This window comes from Ursus arctos, unplaced genomic scaffold (genome assembly GCF_023065955.2).
Source record: "Ursus arctos isolate Adak ecotype North America unplaced genomic scaffold, UrsArc2.0 scaffold_10, whole genome shotgun sequence".
Lineage (NCBI taxonomy): Eukaryota > Metazoa > Chordata > Mammalia > Carnivora > Ursidae > Ursus > Ursus arctos.
This window is the reverse complement of record NW_026622764.1, coordinates 3491892-3515445: the sequence shown is the minus strand read 5'-3', so window position 1 is coordinate 3515445 and position 23554 is coordinate 3491892. Positions and strand designations below refer to the sequence as shown.

General features: G+C 46.9%; 1 protein-coding gene across 1 annotated transcript in view; it reads left to right on the top strand.

The window, feature by feature from the left end:
- Positions 1–23554, top strand: part of MYO16 (myosin XVI) — a 466166-nt gene that overhangs the window by 350646 nt on the left and 91966 nt on the right. Inside the window, exon 28 of the mRNA XM_026493590.4 lies at positions 18666–18768. Coding sequence (XP_026349375.3) covers positions 18666–18768 — 103 coding nt within the window. The remainder of the gene's footprint in view (positions 1–18665; positions 18769–23554) is intronic.

Below are 23554 nucleotides of genomic sequence, written 5' to 3'. Positions count from 1 at the left end.
ATCGGAAGATAAAGAGAGAGCCCCCCACACCCTGCTCCCATACCAACGCCCCCCCCCCCAGCAGAGTTTTGTTGACTTTCTCTGGATTCTTTTTATGAGTGTGAAGATAATTTATTTACACCTTTATTGTGACACTCAGTGAACCTGCATTGACACTTCATCATCATGTATAGTCCGTGGTTTACAACACTGTTCATTCCTGGTGGTGTGTGTTCTCGCCTTCATTTCTTTTCTTTTTTTTTTTTTTTTTTTTTAAAGATTTTATTTATTTATTTGACAGAGAGAGAGAGACAGCCAGCGAGAGAGGGAACACAAGCAGGGGGAGTGGGAGAGGAAGAAGCAGGCTCCCAGCAGAGGAGCCTGATGTGGGGCTCGATCCCACAACGCCGGGATCACACCCTGAGCCGAAGGCAGATGCTTAACCGCTGTGCCACCCAGGCGCCCCTCTTGCCTTCATTTCTGAAAGATATTTATATGAGGTAAAGTATCGTAGGTTGACATTTTTTGTGCTAGTATTTTAAAGGTACTACTTCTCTGGGTTGTACTCTTTCCAAGAAGAAATTGGCTGTCATTCTTCGCTCTTCTGTGCAAGATTTGTCTTTTTTCTTCCTGTGTGCTTTTACGGTTTTCCCTTTTTTACTGCTTTTGAGTAACTTGAGTATGAAGCACGTTGGTGTGGTTTTTTCTTGTTGCTTGTGCTTCGGGCTCATCAGGCTACTTTGATCTATGGGTTTCTTGGATCTATGTGTTTACAGTTTTCATAAAATCTGGAAAATTTTTGTCCATCATTTTACCAAGTATTTTTTCTATCTACCCTTTTATCTCCTCTAATTTAGACACTACAGTTCCATGTGTATTAGATATGTGAGGTTGTTCCACAGACTCTCATCACTGATTAGTGCAAATTACGGATGCCCCTCAGTTTTTAGCCTTGTTTCTGTTACATTTTGGATAGTTTTTATTTCTATGTCTTCAGGTTCACTAATCTTTTCTTCTGTGATGTTTAATCCACACTTAATTTAACCCAATGCATCTTTTGCTTCAGATATTGTAGTTTCCATCTCTAATTCAGTTTGGATTTTTCAAAAATCCTTCATGTCTTTAGCATTTTATCTTTCTTTTAGTATCTATTTGTCTACTAATTCCACTATCTGCCATTTCTGGGTCAATGTTGATTGATTAATTTTTCTTTTTGTTATAGGTCAGATGGTTCTGCCCCTTTGCATGCCTGGTAATTTTGGATTCAATACCAGACATTATGAATTTTACCTTTTCCAGTAAATACATATTTTTGTATTTCTATAAATATTTTTGAGTTTGGTCTAGAAAACAATTAAAACACTTGGAAACAGTTTGTTGTTTTGAGGTTTTTCTCTCATGTTTTGCTAGGTAGAACCAGACCAGTATGTAGTCTAGGGCTCCTTATGTCATACTAATTATGCAAAATAATTGACTTCTCTATCCAGTGCCCCATAAATTGTGGAATTTTTCACTCTGGCTGATAGGAACAGCCTTACTTGTTTCTTATCTTTGCCCTCAGATGGTATTCTCTACTTCATTTGGGTAGTTCTTCTCTGGGACTCATGTGGTAACAGTATTCTACTGGAGACTTGAGTGGGGCTCTGAAGACCTCAGGAATCTTGTCTTGGGGCAGCTCTCTCTTCTCAGACTATCTTCTCTGTGAGCTGAAGCTACCTCGGCATCCCTCATCTTCCAGGGCCATCTCCTCAACTCAGGGAGAGCCTTGGGCTTCACTTGGGCTCCCTCTTTGGGCCACAGTCTAGAATCTTCCCTCATGAAGTAAACTGGGAGGTTTTAGGGCTTACCTCATTTGTGTTCTCTCAGGGATCACTACCTTCCCTGACTGGTGTTCAGTGTGTGCCCTGAGAACCATTGTCTCACGTATGTTGTCCAGTTTTTAGTTGTCTAAGGATGGAGGGTAAGACCAGTCACTCTTCCCCCATCTTGACGTGAAAGCAGAAATCTGTGAATTTGTTTTTTATATTGGCTTCCTACTAGATGGGTACTCTATCTGTTAGACTGTTCCCGGGCTATCTTGTGAGCACCTATAATCGGTTCTTAAAACAGAGAACTCCCTAAAATGATGGTATTATTTGAAAAAGTGTATTTTTTAAAGATAACTGTGATAGTTCAGATAATGATACACTCTTCTTTGATTATTCAGATTATGTATACTAATTTTTCCTAAACAGACTTGTATTTCTGTATAAAAATTAACATAGAGCAGCTGGTATTTTATAAAATGATGATGCTAGACAAGAGTTTGGATAGGAAGTGGAGGCGAATACTATATTTGTTTGAATGTGCATGAGATTTTAATTAAGCTAAAATTAAGCACGTTAGAAATTGTCCAGGAAGCTGATGACTTTCATTCTTATTCTTAGGGAATACATGGGTTGGACGTCTCTATGACCAAAATGGTCAGAAATGCATATTTATGTACAGGATTCTGAACAGGCTTATGAACATTCTGCCCCCCAACCCATGCCAAAAAATGCTTTGGCTTAAGAAAAAAAGTGCCACCTGCTTTGCCCACAGTAGAATTTCAAGACTTAGAGGAAATCTCCTATTCTCTTATTGACTATCGACCAGTACTTTAACACAGGTAAACCCTGAGACATCAACAAATTCTTAAGACATTCCAAAAATTAATAAGTAATGAGAATAGGAGGATATGCTTTTTAAAAAGTACCTTTATCTCAGAAACCTTTACAGCAACCATTACCTGCAAACACTGTTATAACCATTTATCAGACATGTATAGGAAGAAGGCTCAAAAAATTAAGATTTAAGCAAATACCTCTGGCCTTTACTATATTTTATTGCCATTCCGTTCCAGCGGTCAGGGAAATTATAGATATAAATGTAGATATATAGATATGTTTCAGTAATTTATCTCTTTCAAAGAAACAAATGTCCTAATGAAGACAGACCTTGAAAGATATGAACTATATGTATGATTCTTACATTTTCTCAGGATTCTCACACGTTATTTATTTATTGAAGTATTTAAAATTAAGAAAAGCAGGAATCATAAATAAGATCTAACAAAGTAAAATGTTATAGTATACATGTACTTTATTTCCCTCAAAATGTTATTTTATTTCTTGCCCTAAATCTTAGCCAAGTGTTCTCTAAAGACCCAGAAGATGGAAGCTCAGAGACATTGCTCTAAAAGTTATTCATTAGGCTTAACACCAAGTTCCTGCAGACTACCTGCAGCCGTTCTGAGTGTTGGGGACACAAAGATGAGAAAGTCTTGCCCACGTCTAGAGTACCTCCCGGTTGAGTTGGAGTCACAGAGTCTTCAAGTACTGCGGCTTATCGTCAGATCCTGGGGGTAAAGCCTGTTATCTCACCAGATGGAAGCGATCATAAGGAATTCCTAGAGGAGTCTTGAGTGATGATGAGAAATAAACTTATTGAAGGAGATGATGGGGGAAACCTCAGACTTAGAATGAGACCGAGGTTGGGAGAGATTCATCTCATTAAAGCGAAGGGTTGAGAAGCATCCTATGGTGTATGGGGAAAGACACTCTTACTGCAGTAACCTCAGAACAAGCAAAGAAGAAAAAGAGGAAGCAAAGAAAATGATAGCAGAAAGAAAGGCAAGGCCAATGTATTTTAGGATACGAAACAGGGAGTTTATCCTGTAGCTAATAAGCATTAAATGTTTAGAAACAGGAAAATAATGTAATTTTGTTTTCTTTTAAGTAAGATCAGGGGACAGTACACCGTGGCTTATGGACCAAACCCAGTTAGCAGCCTGTTGATTAAATACAGTTTCTCTGGCAGCGAGCACGCCTATGTGTTTGCACATTGTCCTTGGCCACTTTGGTGTTACAAAGGCAGAGCGGAGTAGTTGTGATGCAGAATTTATGGCCCACAAAACCTAAACATTTATAGAAATGGCTCTTTATAGAAAAAGGTTGCTAACCCCTGAGCCAGATCTCCCTGGCATAGTTTCTCAACCTTGACACTTGATGTTTTGGGCCAGATCATGTTTTGTGGTGGTGGGCTGATGTATGCATCATAGAATGTGGCAGCGTACCTGGGCTCTACCCACCAGAGTCCAGGAGCACTCTCCCCAACCCCACCCCCATCATGACATCCAGAAATGTCCCCAGACCCTCCAAATGTTCCCCGGGAGGGAAAAGTCACCTCCAGTTAAAAACCACTTCTAGCAGCTAAGTGGAGTTTTGTTTTAAGTGAACATGATCAGAGCTAAAGTTAAAACACTGGAAAATCGAATGGACCGAAAAGACACATAAGAAAACCGAAGTTTTTTGAACATGAAAATAGTATCGCTTAGTGACTGTGAGCACAGGGCTTCAGACAGGTGAGGATTGAGGAAGGCTTCCCGAGGTCTAGCTTGCATTACAGCCTGGGTCGTGCCGCCCATAACTGAGATAAGTAAAGCAGAAGGGAAGCAGGTGTCGAGGGAAGAGAAGGAGGCTGGTTTGGATGCGGTGGGTTCCGGTACCGATGGCTAATGGCTATTGAGTATGTATATCTGAAGTCAGTAGATGATGGCTAGGCTCGTAGATGAAAACCAAAGAGCACCGTCCCAGACAAGCCACAGGGACGTGAAGCCGATCGGAACTGTGACCGCAAGGGTTTGTGCGGTAGAGAGAACCAGACATACGGATCGAGGCGTGCATGATAGGGAAGAACTTTCGAAAGATACAATGAGACGAGGGAAAAGGGAAGGGAAGAGACTGCAGTCAGGCACTCCATGCCCTCGAAGGAGTGCTGTAAGGAGAGTCACCACTTAATGCTGACTGCCATGTCCAAGAACAGCGTAGGTGAGCAAGCACTGAGCTCAAATGTTTCGCGAGGGCGGGTTTCTTGTAAACCTCGCACGTGTATGGATGTCGCACTTGATAGGTGGTGATTCCGGCAGCAGGAGAGGGTTTCCAAGACCACCAGCCCTGGGCAAACACTTGCATCGATCTGTGGGAGAGGTGGAGGGTCCGGGATTGAATTCGTGAAGCTGTGGCCTGCGTCTTCTCCGTCCCTAAGGGAGAGCCGTGCCCACACGCAGGCTGTACCGTTCAGAGCCACACACGTATTGTGCGTTACATAGAAACGTAGGCTTCAAGTTGGTCTCTCTGTCACCCTCCCTGAAGCTCATCTACTCAGCAGTCCTGTTTTTAGACCGTTTAAAATGGTTTTAAATAAATTGGCCACAGACTTCTTTTAATATCATTCGGTCTCAACGTGTAGAAGCAGCAGCATCTGAGGAAAAGGGAGCCCTTGAAAAACTTTTAAGCAGTTGACTAGGAGGCAAAGAGTACTGGCGGGCACGGCGGGCAGGGACAGCGGCCTGGGGAAGGACCGTCTGCAGAGCCGACGCCTCCTCGAGGCCACACCTGCTGCTTCGCCCCGCGCTGCCCCTGCCAGGACAGCCCTGCCTCCTCACTGCCTCTGCGAGGGTCGGCGAGAGCCCCGCCGGTCACCCCTAGCTGGAGAGGGCGACCAGGGAGCCAAAAATGCTCAAATCCCTTATGTGAGAAGTAAAAACAGGGACATGACTGGCTCTGGAATTGTGCCCTCACCTTGGTGACTAATAACATATGCTATGTGATAGTACAGTCACTGGATTTTAGACATTGGTATAAGGGGATGGTAACCAGAAAACAATATCCTTTAGTTATTATTAAAATAATATTAAATATTTTAAAAGTATTCAGTTATATTTGCCTTATAAATAAATATACTTATTTGTGTGTGAATATTATAGATTTAACTATATTTATATATAAAATAATATTTAAATATTCATTAAAATTTTTTTTTTCTCCCACTTCCTCATTTCTCTTTTCTCCTTCTGCTTCCTTGGCCCGCTCACTCAACAATAACTTGTTGGATGTTTTCAACATGTCAGATACTGCGGGGTACTTTAGGGGTGAGAATATGGAACGCATAGAACATTCTGTCTCGGAAGCTAGGGAAATAAAGAAGGACAGTGTGGCGCGATGTGGTAGAATTGGGTGCAGACGACCTCTAGACCACGTGGTGTACGTGTCCAGGGAGGGGATTCCCGAGATTTCCTGGAGTAGTTGACATCGAGCTGAGGTTTGAAGACCACTTAGAATTAACCAGAAGAAAATCAAAAGGCAGTTGTCCATGCAAGTATGTGGGGAAGCAGCACAACAGTGAGGAAGAATGGTGAGTTTAATACATTTTAGTGTGGCAGAAGTGTGTGAGCCTAGTGGCTGGGAGGTGTTTAACCTGGAAAAGACAAAGTAAGGACTGCGTCATGAAGGACGCCTGTGCTGACGTTGGGGAGTCAAACAGTATGAAAAATTGAGTAGACAGGGCAAGGCAGGTGTACTCAGGGCCCTGTTGATTACAGTCATTGAGAAAGAAGCAGGTGAGGCTTTATGGAGAGAATTTAAGTGAGATGAAGCAGAGGGCCAGACGTGGAGGAGCGAGTCTCGGCGGACTCCAGGTTACTGGTGGGGAGGTGGACATGTGGTGGAGCCCGTGGAGCAGGGTCAATGGGGAGTATGTGGCAGGCGTGGGACGAGGAACCCTTTGGGCTTCTGGTGTGCTTGGGAGACCCACACTGTGCTCTCTGGCAGGCCATTCAGCATACTGGCGTGCAGTTCAGAAAGGTGCTGGTCGTGTTTTATAGACACACACATTTAGAGTCATTAGTTCCTAAATGCTAGTTGCAGCCTTGAGTGTATCTGAGATCGCTCAGGGAAGACGGTCCAGGAGAGCCAGAGGCAAGTGCAGAAAAGCACACACATTTGGTAGTGGGATGGTTGGGCTGCTGGGAAGGGAGACTGGGGTGCAGGGGCCCGTGGGAGGGAAGCCTCGGGATGGTAGGACTACTGAAGCCACTTCCAGGAGGGAGAAGTCGGTGGTATCAGGTGCTACAGAGCGATCAGGTTGTTGAAAATAGAAAAGTGCGGCGGAAGGAAAAAGCCCTGAAATACAGTGATTGGATTTGACATGTAAAATGGTAGTGATCTTGACACATGATGTCTCGATAAAGTGATGCGTCTGGAAACAGAGCCTGAATTGCAGAGGTTGGGGACCATCCTGGGACGGAGAAGTGAATTGGGTTTGACTGTTGCTGGGACGCAAACCCGTCGCTGCCGATTCTCAACCCCCGCACCAGTTCGTGCCTAAGTGTTATTTTTCAAAAAAGGTAAAATCGTGACTCTCGTACAAAGATGAAACATCTCAAAGATTTTACTCAGCTCCTTATGAAAAGAGGGAACTAATAAGATGTTAAAGCCAGTTCAAATGAAAATCTGATTTATAGAGATTTATCTTCTCTACTGACAAAATTTATTTGCACTGCCAAGGCAAACATCATTTGCATTGCTCTGGACAGGGATTATCTGCATTGTTATCAGTTTCCCTCGGCTTATGTTCTAGTCCTGCAGAGCTGTAAAACAGCTTAGTCGAAAGCCATGAGTTTTCACACCTCTATAAAATTAAGTAACTTCCAGGGGTCCACTCAACAATGTCCAGCATTCAACAGAGAGGATACCCAAAGACGAGACGATGTCTCATTTACCATTGCTTCCAGTGCCAAAGTATCGTACAATGTGTTAATTTTAATTTGTAATCCTCAAAGGAAGTAGTGTAAGAGGTAAAAACCATATAAACCAGCACTTCTAAGGGTGGGCTATGTCAGAGGTGTGTGATATGTTAGTGGGCACGGAGAGACAGAGCATTAGTTGATGCCAACTTTAATCATGTCTTTCTTTTGAAGATTTTATTTATTTATTTGAGAGAGACAGAGGGCGTGCACATGCAAGCGGTGGGGGGAGGGGCAGAGGGAGGGGGAAGGGGAGAGTCCGACGCAGGCTCCACACCCAGCACAGAGCCCAACGTGGGGCTCGATTTCATGAATCTCACCACCTTGAGATTATGACCTGAGCCGAAATCAAGAGTCAGACACTTAATTGACTGAGCCACCCAGGTGCCCCAATCATGTCTTTTTTTGAATTAAAACTTTAATTAAAGATATTAGTACCTATTAGTGACAGATAAATTAAATCAAAATTTCTGTGCAGTATTTAAATACAGTGGAATCTTATTCAGCCTTAAAAGTGAAGGAAATTCTGCCGTTTGTAACGTCATGGATGAATCTGGAGGTTCGCAGAAACACAAAAAGTCAAATGCAGAAAGGCAAACACTGTATGAGCTCACTTACGTGTAGAACCCAAAATAGTCCAGCTCATAGAAGCCGAGAGTGGGCTGGTAGCTGCGGGGGAGGGGGGGGGAATGGGGAGGGAAAGGTCAAAGGGCACAAAGTGTCGGTCTGCAATGTGAGTCGGTCCTGGGGTCTACAGTACATCATCGTGCTTACAGCTGGCAGTACTCTGTATACTTAAAATTTTTCTAAGAGGGCACATCTTACATTACATATTCCATTCACAAGTAAATAAGCAAAACTAAAGAGGGTGGGAGGAGCTTTCAGAGGGGATGGGTATATTTATGGCATCGTTTGTGGTGATGAATTCACAGATTTATCCTGATTTCCAAACTCATCCAGTTAAATACGGTAAAAATGTACAGCTTTTTGTCAACCATACCTCAGCAAAGTGGTTCTAAAAAATATAATTACAGTTGAGCCTTGAACATGCTCAGTGTGGGAGTTGGGGCGTGGACCTTCCATGCAGTCAAAATCTGAGCATAACTTTTGACTCCCCCAAGTGTAACTACGAACAGCCTCCTATTGACTGGAAGCCTTACTGGTACCATGAAGAGTCGATCAACACATATTTTGTATATGTATTATATACTGTATTCTTAGAAGGGAGCAAGCTAGAGAAAAGAAAATGTTAAGAAAATCAGAAGGAAAAACGTGCTATAAAAAATTTGCATGTAAGTGGACCCACTCGGTTCAAACCCGTGTTGTCCAGGGATCACTGTGATCCTTTCTGAAATTAACAAACATAATTAGGTCCAGACACTGATCTCCAAGTCATCGTTCAAGCCTGTCACACACTTTCAAATAGATGTTCAAAAGAAAGTTTCATTGTTATTGAAATAGTATGATGTAGGTGCAGGGCCAGACTGTTCCCGTGAAGATCGTAGTCATTCTCCTTTGTGATCTGCTCTCCAGTCATAACGACAATGACATTCTGAACAGCAAGTTCGTATGGCAGTAAGTAACTGAATTGGATGTCTGAAATAGGCATAAGCTTATTGAAATAGTAAAACTGGCATTAGCTACCAATCTCCACAAAATGTTTTAATCACGTCCAAGGGAAAGAATTGCCCTCTGTTTGGTAGGGAGAGAAAATAATGGAATAACAAATATTCCTAACAAATAAATTGACCTGCCTTGGTTTTCTGTCCCTACGCAAAAGATTGGTTGGTCAGACTGACCCTGTTGGGTCTTTGCTTAAGGAGCAAATTGCTTTAGAAATGGGATGATTTTACCCAAATTGCATAGCTTAAAGAGGTCTCTTATTTAACGGCTTGAACAACCAGTGAACATCTGTTCTTTTCAGTTTAACCCAACAAGCTGTTCTTGTACCTGAGAAATGCAAGGGATGGCTGAGCCAGTCAATTCTGCAGCATACGGAGGAGGAAGGACGCAAGCACAGAAGTTTCAGTGCCCGCACTGACTGTGCTCAGCATCTTCCTGGCTGTGTGGCACGAGGCCAGGAGCAGCAGCACTGGGACCTTTGCCTGCACCATTATTTCAGCCCTGTTACAACTTCTGCACCCCCAAAGGGCAGGGTCTTCAGTGTCCCCATGAAAGATGGCTCTGGAGTGCTGGGCATGCACCGGTGGGGTTTCTGTGTAGGAAAACACCCGAGGGCTGTATCAGAAGTGAATCTAAACCTGGTGAGATCAATGGTAGGGCTGCACAGGCTGCTTCGGAAATGGAACTCCGGGTACGTTTCACTCCGGGACGTTTCTCTTTCAGTGTTTCCCTTTCATCCATTTATTGAATACACAGAACGCTGTTACATCGCGCAATTAAAATGAAATGGAGGGACGAGCGTGAAGGAAGAGAACTTGAGAGCATTGTCATGGAAATTCTTAGCAGATGTTCTGAATTCATTTTTTATCTGCATAGGGGTACTGGCTAATCCCAGGAGCCGAGGTCTAGTCTAGCATTCTTTTTTTTTTTATTATTCACCTCCCGTATTGTCTGGGGTGGGAACCCCGGCTTGATGACACGGAGTGCATGAATGAGAGCCACTGGGTAAGGCCGTGGCTCCGGGCGGGCCGGCCGCTCTGCCGCAGGCTTGGGCTCCAGATGCTTCCCGGGAGGAGGCTACCATGGAGTGGATGAATCTCGAATCTCTGGCGGCGTTCACACCCACCACCCTCCCCACGCCGGCCAGCCATGTGTCCGCTGGCCGGCTCAGTCGCAGCTGGAGCTGAAGCAAACCCTTCCCTAGAGCTCGCAGGCGGAGAGCCGCACTCAGCTGCGGACTTCCCGGTGGCTGGGAAGGGCTCTGCCGAGCCTCTGGGCTGGTCCAGTAAACACTCGGGAGCTCCAAGAGCCCCTCACCCCTCCACGCCACTTCCTTCCTCTTCCTGGGTCTCTACCAGCAGTGGTGTGCGAGCCAGACTTTGAGTGAATTTTGGGTGCTGTGTTTTAGTGTCTGCCTAACAATGATGGCTGTGATGGCATTAAAGTAATAGCATAATGTTGTTAAAGTAATAGTAACAGAAGCAATACTCACCACCACAATGAGATTGAGAGAGAGGGTTAGAGAGAGGGAGAGAGAGAGGGAATAACCCCAATGCAGAATATGTGACTGTAAGGGACTACCATGGGGTCTGGCTTTTCCCTGCATGTCTTAGTAATATTCCTCATTTACGTATTATCCTGTGTGATGGACACCTTTATCCTCTCATGTCCAGAGACAAAAGGGGCAAGTGTCTGGTTTTAGCTCATCTCCCACGTCGCTTACTAAAGGCCAGATTAGCCCCTAGCTCTGCTACAAACTAACTGAAGGTGTCACATGGCTTTGGCAGACATCATCCTGGGGTTGTGAGATCCCGTGTTGATGTGCGATAACCTGTCATCACACCTGGAATTTGTAGGCACTTTGTAATCGCCCTCCGTCTCTCCTGCTCCCCTGCTCCATTTCCAACCCTGGAGACCCACCCACAGCAGGGTGGGAGGCCCCTCGCCCTGCCAGCAGGTGGCCTGGCTGGGCTGTGGGGTGACGTCCAGAGGGGGGCAGATCCTCCCAGCACCTCCCCACTCTTCCCAAGAACTGTCCTCCTCGGGGCTCTTGACCAGGAGGCACAAGGAAATGTGAAATGCCACCGTGTCTTTGAATGGCACACCCATGTCTCTAAAGAGGAGTGGCCTATTTGCCGTAATTTGGAAAGAGAGGGCAAGTCAGTCTTGACCACTGGCATAAGCAGGACGCCTGGGCCTGTCATAGTGTCTTTGTCCCTTAATTAAGTCATACGAAGTTCCAGATGAGCACTGATAAGCTTAATGTTGATCCCAAAGATGTGAACATAAACGCAAGTCCGGATTCCAGGCCTGCACAGTCCAGGGGGCCCCAAAAGCTGTTGCAACATGCAGCTAATGTCCCCTTCCTGTCCTTCCTGTGAATATACAGGAAGCGTTGTGGGTATGTGGACACAGGTGATGCACTGGGACACGGATCAGGCTCCAGGCAGAAGGCACAGCAGGTGCAAAGAAATGTGGGAAGGCCGGCAGTGGAGCCGTGGGAAGCTGGGGGAAGACCAGGCCGAGTGACGGGCAGGTGCACGTGCTAAAGGCTCCGTCCGGGAGGCTGAACGGTGTACTTGCCGGGCGGTTGTGGGGGAGCAGAGCCGGCCCCCTACAGGACGGAGAGTTCAGGGGACGAACACTGGACATGGGAGATGGGGTCTTTAAACCCTAAGTCATGGGAAGAGGAGGAAAAATGTGCCCGCTTGGGAAACACAATGCATTTTTGTGTGAATGACGATTTTTAGCAACTTTCTCTCTTTGCTTTCACATCTTTTTCGTTAAAAGAAAAAAAAAGTGCTCCCCTTTAGTTGAAAAGCACTTCTGCAAATCCTGTCTCTCTCTGCCTCATTTCTCTTTCTTCTCCGCTCCCCCCACATCGAAATAGATTTTATTTCTCCCCCAAGCCCTCTGTGCTCCTTTTTCTTCCTACTTCTCACTATTTTCATGATGTATGTCAGTCCCGTTGCTAGGCAGCTGTTACACTCAACCCACCACTCAGCATTCTGAATGCTGGAAATTAGCCCCAAATAGCTAGAAAATCACCCCTCCGCACCTGCACTGTGTTTGCTGTGAGAGCAGGCATATGAGGAGCAAAATGAGCTGTCCCGGCAAGTTTGCAGAACAAGTGAAATGCCTCCCTATCTAACTGTAGACGGAGAGCCACATTTCTGGCAAGCATGCTAGGTGGAGGAGCCCCGCAGTGCCCTGTGGGGAAGTAGCCAGGAAATGGTTCTAGAAGAAACCACATCTTTGTCCTATCAGAGCTAAACATGAACGAACAAAATAATCTGGAGAAAAACAGCAGTACCCCCAAAATAAGCATGATAGAATGTAGGCTTTGTATATCTCTATAAATGTTGCCTGTAGGCTCTGTGGTTCTTCCCTGACCCTGAAAAACAAAATGCCCAAAACACTTTGCTTGGTTCTCTTACCCCCTTGAGCTTTGGACCTTTTCCTTTATTTATGCTGCGAGCCAGCAGAGCCCAGCGCTTGTGCCCCCCCACCCTCTGCTGAGGTCTTGGGGCCATCCCTGTCCCTCTTCGTCCAGGTCCCTGCATTCCCTGGTCAGCCACCACCACTCTTCATCAGTGTTGACATGCTTTCACCTTTAGCCTGACCGCATTCAGATCAGCCTTCCCTCGCCTGGCCGCTCTGCAGTTGCTTAGCCCCAGTCCCCGCCGTCCTGCCCTTCCCCTCCGTCCTCTGCTCTTCCTGGCTGCCTCTCCCTCCTGGCCTCCACTCTAGAGCTTGAGCAATGTCCCGTCTCTCTGTGGATTATCCGGTCCAGTTCCTGAGGGGTGAGGTGAATGGTGCTCCCCACACATTATTTTGTTGTTCCTGACTTAAGTAAAATATGTCCATTAGAAGAAGATTTCATGAGGTCTTGAAATAAGAAAACCACATCTTTTCTGAGATATAATTTTGGCCAAAAACATCATACACGAGCATATGCAGTCAAATGAAAGTGTTGCTCTGCCCGTCTTGGTAGCCCATGCATTTCTTGGGGGGCACCTTGCTCGTAATGGTGCTCGATAAATATTTGCTGAATAGAATGAATTTTAAGCGGCTTGGGACCAAAACTTCCACAGCAGAATTGTGCTTGAGCGTGAAGAGACGAGTCCATATTCAGCAAACAGAGCGTTTCAGAGAAGAGCATCTGAGGTGGTTGGGTTTTTGTTTTGTTTGTTTTCTTCTTTGTAAGCGTTGGCTGGATACACATATCTTGGATCTTTCTAAGGAAGTGATTCTACTGTTTCATGGTCGGCTTCTTGCAGGAGTCAACTGAGAGTCACCACTTTGTTTGACCTGACTCGGTGGTCACTCCATAGCTCTATTCTCTCTCTAAGTTCACAAGAAATAGGATGTCCGAGTTCTCCTTAAAGCTAGAAGGAGTGACCACTTTGGGAAAGACAAATATTAATCTCATCACATTCGTTGGGTTCTGCTGTACGCGTCTCAGTTGTTTGCTCTTCTCTCTCTTCCACTTCAACCTGCCCCTCTGAGACTAGAGAGACCCCCGAATGAACACCATGGACAGTGTGGTCCTTCCACCCACGATTTTGTCAGGGACCGTGATGTCTGCTACGATTTCGGAGTCATCCTATGCTCAGTGGTGTGAGTTCTTACACTTGAATCCTTGATGTCAAGAAAGTACTTAGTGACTAGCGTGCAGGTTAGAGAATTTTTTGGTAACTGTGCTGGAACTCACCACGAAACCCCACACTTCATCGAGTATTGGCCATCTGGGCTGTGGGCGGGCTGGAGGAAGGGAAGTCGAAGTCGGCAGATGCATTCACAAGGGAAGTGAGACACAGGGTTTGGTTTCGGCCTCGGGGACACACAAGGACCCAGCATGAGGACGTCCCCTGGACGGTCAGCGCCGTCCCAGGCAGGAGGCAGCAGTGGTGACAGGCAAAACGGACCCCAACAGAGCGGCTGGCAACCGGCCGTGAATCTGTGTCTGGGTGTTGGCTGACGTCTGTGTCCACGTCCTTCGGGGCTTCCAGCAGAATTCTTCCTGGGGCCGCCCTCCGTGGCGCTGACCACCGCCCTTTGGTTTATGCCGCATTGCTGCAGGGAAGCGCTGTCTCCCCGTGCACTCCGTCTCCGCGGACTTCGCTTCTGTCCTCCAGCTCGCAGGTGCCGCTCCCCTCCCTCCTCATCCACATCCGTCCATCAGGAGACCCTGCTGTTTGCCACGACTGTGGACAGCAGGCACCCAGCTCCTCCCACTGCAGCTGCTTCCCTCCCGCTCTCCACTTCACAGGCCCACTCCCAGGCCAGCAGCTCTGTGATCTTCCGGAGTCAAATCGTAGGACTTGTCTGCTCAAACCACCGCTCCCCGGGGCTCTCAGAGTCCAAGCCCGAGTCCTTAGAGTCCCCAGCAAGGTCACATCCTTACCTGTGACTCTGTCCCCTGCACCTTTCCTCTGCCTGCTCTGTTCCAGCCACATTCGCTGCCCGGGCAGTGGTCACACAGGCACACACGAGCCCCGCACAGGGCTTCGGGGTCTGCCGCTCCCTCAACCGGGATCCCCGCTCCCCTGAGAGCTCCGCCGCTTCCTTCCCCGCCGTCACATACGTGCTCTCAGCGAAACCTTTCCTGTCCCGTGTTTCTCCATCTCTCTCGCTGTATCTGACATCCTTCCTCATTTATGTTTCTGTTCCTTCTGTCTCTGTCATAGGATGTAAGGGTTTTCATCTGACTTGTCCCCTGCTGCATTCCATGTGTGTATTTTCTGCTCAGTCAATATTGCTGTTCATATTGGTCGATTGATTGAATGAGCCCCGGGACCCAGATTCTGGACATGGAATTCGATCCCAGTCATTGCTTTCAACCCAAACCAGGATGAGGCAACGGCGAGCTATTGAGGAAACTTGACGTTGACATCTTCGAGTCAGTTGATCTCTGACTCTAGGCACAGGTCTGAACACAGAGATCTTGGGTGGGTCAAGGTGGCCTCATCTTGGACGACAGAGGCTGAGAGGGTGTAGGGAATGGAAGCTGCAAAGTCCCGTGTCCAGTGACCCCTGTGCTCAGCACCCCTGCTCTGCCCCAGGCTCGTTGTTCCCCCTCGGCCCCAGGGTAGAATTTCTGTGAGATCCTGTTTTAGCTCAGTGATCGACCTGTGACACCACCTGCAGATGACTCTTGCATTCCAAAAGACAAGATGTTTTTAATTACTCTAAAATAGAGTACCTCACTCTGTTTGAGATGATGTGTTTGTCTTTTCAGTTGAAATGTCAGAATTATACCATTTTAGGTGTCACGAGAACAATATAAAGTGAGAAAAAAAGCACCCAGTGTAAGATCTTTGTTCTGACTTGTTAATACTGTATTCAGATACTTGAATTATGTCAATTCAGTTCTCAGTGATAATTAGCAGAGCTCCAGAATGAGACAATTGTAAGAGAATAAAAAGATAATTTGAGTGATTTCATTTCATTGTGTAAGTCTGGCTAAATGGTAGGAACGTGCTGGCTTTCCTGAGCGCTTGAATGAGTCTGTATTTCATTCTGAGCTCTAGTTTGCCGTCAGAGGCCCAGTCACTCAAAGGTCAGAGGACCTAGAATTCTGATCGCTGCATGGCCGGTGTCCTGCTGATGATGTTGAGTTCTAACCTTTTCTGTCTCTCACGCTCCAGCCCTTTCTTTCCTGCTCTAGGTATCTGGGGCTGGGGGCTTGTTGGTTCCTGCCTGCATCGTGTCGGTGATGGCCGAGAGTGTGCCTCTGGAGTCACGTGGTCCTGGGTTCAAATCCCTGCTCAGCCACTGTTACCATCTCTCTCAGGGGCCCGGGGCTGTCCTAACAAAGCACCACAAATGGGGGGCTTCAAACCAACAGACACGCACTCTCTCATGGTTCTTAAGCCTGGGAGTCCCAAAAGGAAGGTGTCAGCAGGGCTCTGCCCCTCTTCGTGGCCTCTGTCCAGCTTCGGGTGTGGTCAGTCACCCTTGGTGCTCCTTGGCTCAAAGCCCAATCCCTCCAACTTGTCTCCCTTGTCACATGGCGTTCTCCTTGTGTGTCCCTGTCTGTAAGTGGCACTCACCTCTTCCTAGGTAGACAACAACCCTATTGGACCAGGACCCACCTTAATGAGCTCATCTTAAATGCATGACATCTGCAAAGACTCTATTTTCAAGGAAAGTCACATCCACTTATCTTCAGGGGATGCAGTTCAACCCATAAAGTCATCTGTGTGAACTTGGGCAAGTGCCTTGATTTCTGTGACTGTCAGCTTTCTCACTGTCAAAAGATTACCATGCAGGCCTCCTGCATCTGGGAGCAGTATGAAAAGCCCCGTGGTCCTGTTCAGTGTGTGAGAAATGTCACTCCCCCCCCGCCACAGCCCGGTTTCTTGGTCTCCCATCTCTTATTAGTACTGGCCTCATGCAAAGGCAATCCAGCAGACCGTGGAATGCGCAGAGGTGCCCATCCCTTAGGGAAGCTCACCCACGTTGAGGACCCATGGGAATGAGACTTGGCTGTTAATACAATACAGAATTCGTGTCACATCCTAAAAACGCATGCAGGTGGGACTGAGAGGGGGGATTCCTTGTGACGTGGCCGACCAAGGGCCTCGAAGCAGGTCTCTGCAAGGTTAGACCCCGAGGCTGTGTTTAGGTCCCCCATCCGGTTTCTCCATAATCTGTGTCTGCTCACAACGGGGTGTGTGTGTTACACACCCGCATTTCTGGGGGGTCCACTCCACTGCCTCTGCACAGGATACTCCCAGCCCCGGCTCTTGACACACGCACACACACACACACACCCCGTTCTACCCATTTTCTCTGTTCTGTTCTACCCTGAAGACACCCTCGTCTCTTCTGCAACAACCACACACTAAGACCAGTAGAAAAGATAGATACCAACTCCAGTGCCCACTGGGCAGGAAGTCACATTCTTGCCTCTTATAAAAACAAAAAAAATCACTGAATGCTTCCGTACTCCACAGATGATTTCAGTCCATTCGGTGTGATCAAATGATGAGCAAGATTTTTCACATCCTCGCCTCTGGCACTGGAATTTTCATGTTCAGGCTCTGCTGCCTGCTACTTTACACCCTCTGGTACCCTGAATTTGATACAGGAGCAAAAATGTGTGTATGAGAAGAAAGGCTTGGGGCTAATGTTGATGTACTTCGTCTGTCCAGCGCGGCTACCAAGTGTAGGGTCGTTCTCAGCCCGGACAACGAACAGCTGAGTGCGTGGTGATAATGCTGAGCACGCAAGAAAGAAAATAAAGGTCTGCGACTGAAACACTCAAAATAGGTGTGTGTTCTCGGCGTGCGTTCTACGCCAGACCCACAGTTACTACGGCATTGCCCACGGTGCGGGCACCTCCCTGCGGGGTGGCGCCGGCAGGACTTCAGAGGGGTGCCCCGCTCTGGTGTGGCTGTCGGGGGGCACGCACCCCGTCCTCTCCCAGCTGCTCGGAGGGAGCCTGGTGGATAAAGACGTGGAGGCGATGCGCTTCCTTCCTTCCGTGCTCTAAGGAAACAACTCATTTTAGAAGTTGCCGAATTTGCGGCCACAAACTTTAGATGGAAAGCTAAGATATTTTACAGAAAGTCACAGAGAACTTAAATGATTTACCTTTTGGCATTAAATTCCCGGAGCAGCCCAACGTGGGAATTATAAACCAGGGCAACTAAATGCAGTTACACAAATCCTTGCCTGTTTCTTCTGTCTCTGTCCCTCTTCCTCCTCCTCCTCTGCCTCCTTCTCTTCCTCCGTCTTCTAATGCAGTTTTACTTCCATGTCAGGTTAAATACCCTGCATGCAAGGGAAATCTTACATAGATTTTTTAAGTGGCTGATAGAAGTTTGAAAGGCATTTAAAAAAAATCCATAGAAAACCATTATATTGCCATGGATTTCAGCTAGGGAATGACAGTCACTTATTCAGAGAAACTTTCAAAAAAATGAATGAATGTCCTTCTAGAAGATTTAAAATGCTCGATACGTAACATAATGGGGAGAAGCTACTCTACCTCTCACTTCAGTAAAACTTCTGCATGTTTATCATTTATCATAGATTCTAACTACATCTAGATTCACTTTCAAATGGTCATAAGGAATCCTGAGATTTCTTAAGAGGTATATTTTTCAGAGCATTCTAAATATTTACATGAAAACTAGGAATTTCTTTTCTCTTCAGTGTTCTTTTGTTAAGTGGTTTCCATCAATCCGTGCTAAGAGCGTTACACATACATTAAAGGATTGAAATATATATTTGGCTTATTTTTAAAAAATCTTTCTCCACGTAACAGAAGAGGGTCGTTTCACGGTTGGACAATGTTAAGTGCACAGCGGCTGGAGATCTGGGGGCTCGAAGGATCAGGTGGGGATTGGGGAAGATTTAAGAAACCGTGTGGCAGAGACGACCCTGTTGAACAGAAGCATTTGCTTGACAAACTCAGTCACGGCTTTCGTGTTTCTGCCGCTTTTCACAGGTACAAGCCATTGGCCGATACGCTCCCGGGCGCGATGCAGCCGCTGTCTGCCGAGGAGAAGTGTCGCCTTGTTCTCCAGCGGTGCAGACTGCAAGGCTGGCAGGTGAGTGACCAGCGCGCGACTAACATAGCGGCTCAGGGTTTAGATGGGCGAGCTGAGTCGTTGTGGGTGCCCCAGGCTCCCTGGCAAAAACTCTGATGTGTTTGGCAAGACGAGACACTAAACAGAGTCCCTGGAAACACGTGGGTCCTTCTGACTCCCCCTGGTCGCGGTGTGGTGGCAGACACGTGCGGGGAGCCACCAGGCTCCTTTCTCGGCACAGCTGCAATGTTTGCCCGTGTGTCACAGTCACCTCTGTCACTCAGGCTTTCTGAGGGAGCTAAAGGAGAGCAGGTGAGGGTGCTGCTTTCTTGGCCCCTCGCTGGTAGGGGGGTCCGTGTTCTTCAAACCCACTTCCTGGCTTGTCCAGGGCTGTGTAGCCCCTGTTTGCTGCTTCTCAGCTGCCACACGCGGAGAAGGTCGCTGTCCCTTCCACCTCACTCCGTGGCAAAATCTTCTGACTGGAAACATTCATTCTGTCCTGTGACTGCTTGGTGGGCAGAGTCCAGGGGCCCGCGGGAGAGAGCACACCTCCTTCCAGAAGGAAGAACTAACGTGAGATGGAATAGCCTGGGGGGGCTCCCCAGAAACAGTGGGGTACAGTTCCGACTTTGTTCAGCACCTGAAGCAATATCAGAATGCCATCCGTGACCAGTGTGCGGAACAGGGGGTTTGAAACTAGAAAGCATTTGAGAAGGTCATAGTGACGCAGGAATGGAAATCAGAAGAAAGCCCCAGACAGCAGGAGTCCCTGGATGTTTCTGGCTATAAAGCAACAGCACGGGCTCAGGTAGCAAAAAGCTTGGCGGCTAAGCGCTTTGGCAAAGCCTAATAATTACCAAAATCCACCATAAATACAGTGTTGCAAAGCAGTGGGGCATCTCCAAGACACAACACCAGAGAACGGATGAGGCCGAAGACGACGGCTTCCCTTCCGATGGCTCAGAATGGCTGGACATGTGAGGCGCTGACTCAGAAGACACTGGTGGGGACCGCGGGGCTGACGTTGGCACCTCGTGCACCTGCGGCAAGGGACGAGGAACTCGAATGTCAGACCGATGACTGATGACTTCATTGCCTGTCCCACCTAGTCTCTCTCTATTATCTTCTTCACCTTTCCTTTGTTTTCAACTAATAATGGAGATGAGCTTTAAATAGTCTGAAGGCGGAGGCGCACGCGGCCTGGAGGAGTCGCGGAGGCTGGATGAGAAAGGGAGCGAGGGGGAGTCACTAACACGGAACGGGGTCCCTCAGCACTCTGGAGCTGGGCGCGGGAGAGGTGGGTCACAGCAGAACGGTTCAACAGACTCGCGGGAAGCTGACGTCATTGCGACTGCGTCATTGCCGGGATCTTTAAGTAAGTCTTCGGGTAGTAATGGTGCCTGAACACGTAACTCTGAGATTTTCTTGTTGTATTTTTTTCCCTTTAAAGAATCCTCACAGAGGGGCCCCTGGGTGGCACATCTGTCAGTTGTCCGACTCTCGGTGACTCAGGTCGTGATCTCAGGACCCTGAGCAAACCCCACGTCGGGCTCCACTCTGCGCAGAGTGGGCTTGAGATTCTCTCTCTCCCTTTGCCTCTCCCACTCATGCTCTTGCTCTCTCTCTCTCTCTCTCTCTCAAATAAAAAAAATACAGATTAGGATAATATGCTTTATTAATACTGAAAGGAGGCTTGAGTTGTAGAGAAAAGGTAAGGGCATCTGGAACGGGCCTTCCCCAGCAGGGGGTAAGCACGGTGTGTGACGCCATCAGTCCTCTGATGTCCAGGCATAGAGCACAGGGTCACACACAGTGGCAACGGGGAGGCAGTTGATGCCCCCTGGCAGCTGCCGTTCCTTCTGTACTCTGCGTGTGCTGGGATATTCAGAATTGCAGCTGGGGTTGGTATTACATTGGAACACACATTGGACCTTTGAAGAAGTGCATCAAAATAAAAAATGGGAACGGGTTCCCATTTCATTGCACTGGTCTATTTTCCTCACTCCTTCACTCCGCAAAGGAGACTAAAAATACGGGACAAAAGAAATAAATAAATCCATCTTTTGCTGCATGTTTGCTTGTGTGTTCCATTTTGAATAGTTAGGGAAAGACATGCTTTCTTCAGCTTCTCCAAAATGTAACTTCACATATACTCTATACTATAAGACAAATCATTGACTTCATAGAAATAAAGCCTATTCCTATTATACTTTTATGCTAGTCAGAGAGCAAAAGAATTTTTAAATTAATTAATTGAGAGAAGGGCAGAGGAGAGGGAGAGAATCTTAAGTAGACTGCATGCCCAATGCAGAGCCCCATGCTGGGCTCAATCTCATGACCCTAAGATCATGACCTGAGCCGAAATCAGAAGTCAAATGTTTAACCAACCACCCAGCATTTGTTCGAAACGTGTTGGTACTTGCAGGAAGAGTTGCTATGATTCTCCTCTGGGTGGTTCATCAGGACCAACCGAATGCGGAGCTGTTGAAGCAACAGTAAGGTCCTAATGGATGCTTGTTGTTTGTTTCTGTAGCATGACTCCCGAACTGCTAAGAGTCACAATCATGTTTGTATTAAGCAGCCAGTGTTCATCCTTGGGCTCTGAATCGTTAGCAGGAATGAATAGTCATTCTTTTCCATAGTTTCAAAAGCAGTGCTAGGAGACAGCAGGGATCAGAGCCATCTTTTGCTGTGTGAAACTGCATAGAGCGTTAGCTAGAAATTCAATTCTCTGAACTAAAAATACAATGATCTTCTTGTCGCTCTGATGGGTCTTGGAGGTGTCGGGGGTTTGCCTCCACGCCCCTTTACATAAATCAGACTCTGTGCGCCGAAGCTTTGCGACGTCAGCAGGGGGTCCTAGCCTCCTATTCTCCCACTTTTGTACATTGTAGCAACTCCGTGGCATCTCCTTCTGTTTCAGGTACGGAGAGAGACGTCTTCCCTTCGGTGCTGTTGGGTTTGTTTTCCGATCCACACGTGCTGTTTATTCTCCATGTAGTTGTGGGTCTGGAGTCAGTGTGTGAGGCACTGGAAATTTTAATATTTTAGACATGATGATTCCTCTCATCTACAGAGTGTTACAACTATTCAGAGCTTTGGCTTTATTTGATTTAAACCTAATAACAACTGTACGCGGAAAAAGGGAAGTCGGCAGGGTGAACGGTAATGACCTCATTTTAGATATGAGGAAACAGAGTCTTGCAGATGGGCACACTGATCGAGGTATTAGGTGCGGTTCATGTTTGGTGTCAGTGGAAAGGCTGCTTTGCTGAGACCGGCATCTACGTCTTGCTATGCTGCGTTCTTTCCACTGCATTTAACTCGATCTATATCTTTTAATGTAACCATCGGAAGCCCTTTTATTCAGATGACAGGACTTGAAAGCAGAGTCTGCATCATAGCGTGAGCTTTGATCAAACGCACTTATAGATTCCTTTATTAGTCTGAGCAGATTGCGGCTTGCAGCTCGCGTCTTTTTATGTTGATAATTCACCTGGGAGCTGAAGGAGTCGCACTGACTACATCCCGTTGGGGGGCCGGTTCTTATCCCAGTCTTTCTTACCCAAACCGTCAGCCAGGGGCCCTTAAGCAGCACAGCACTTTTGGACTCCCCTTCCTCACTGCATCTTGGAAAGAAAAGGAGGAGAAGCAGAAAAGGGAGAGCAAGAAAAGAAAGAGAAATTGGAGAGGAAGATCTGGAATCAAGTGAGGATTCTCAGCAAGGCTTTGACGAATCAGTCGTAGACCGAGCCGCTGCTCCGGCCGTCCCCAGGCAGCCCCAGGGGACGAAGACAATTCTGGGTGATGCTCCTGGAGATGGAGTCAAGGTAACACTGGCTTCCAGCTCACGACTTGAGCGAAGGCGGTCTGAGAATAGCCCTCGTAAGCCGTTTTGGTAAACCCCAGTCTGCAGGATGCCAGGCTTCGCTCCCTGCCATAGTCTAACTTTCCGGCGTTCCCTGCCTCTCCAGAACATTTGCTCCCTCCTCTCTGCTTTAGTCTCGTCCCTCAGGTCGCACATCTTCTATAAGGTTGCTGAGGTCTCCCCATTCCTGGGGATTTTTGTGCGTCAAGTTTGCTCCCACGTCCCCAGCACAGGGGTTCAGAGGAGGAAGCGCGGTAGTTGGTAGCGGATAAGTCTTGACCCCTAAGAAGCTGCCAAACTATATATTTTATACAGATACACAGACATTTAAGAATGTTTATGATCTGGAATAATTCACGAAGAAAACCCAAGAGTGATAATATCTAGGGCATTTTTTTGAGATGATAGTCAGAAGTGTAGTCTGCCTCTGATTACAAGATAAATGTGTTCATAAATTACTTCTGTAATTGAGAATTATTTTTAAAATTTGATACCGCCCCATAAATACAATTTAAATGGAATATTCTATAGGGTCAAATTAATTACTCCAAGCATTTATGAAAAGATCTGTCAATTTCACTGACTCTAGAGCATTTTCACCTTCAAATAATAAGTAACCTGTTGTGTATTGTACACCACTAGCCCTCACTTCTCGAAGGAGCCTTCCACCTCCTGTCACATGATTCCAACTGGTCACCACGAGTTTTGGCAAACGCTTGTGATGCTGTTCTCTTAACATTCTCAACATCGTGGCCTTCACATCAGGTGCTTTTATTTTGAACATAAGTGAAAAATGATCAGTATGTGGTGGTGGCTGCCAAGGAGTCCTACTTGCTGGTGGTTTCTTGTTCATGTTGACAATTAAATGATATGTTTTAAAAAATATGGCAGCCTAGTCAGAGCCTCATCCTTATTCCCCAGAGGATTTACACCAGTTGT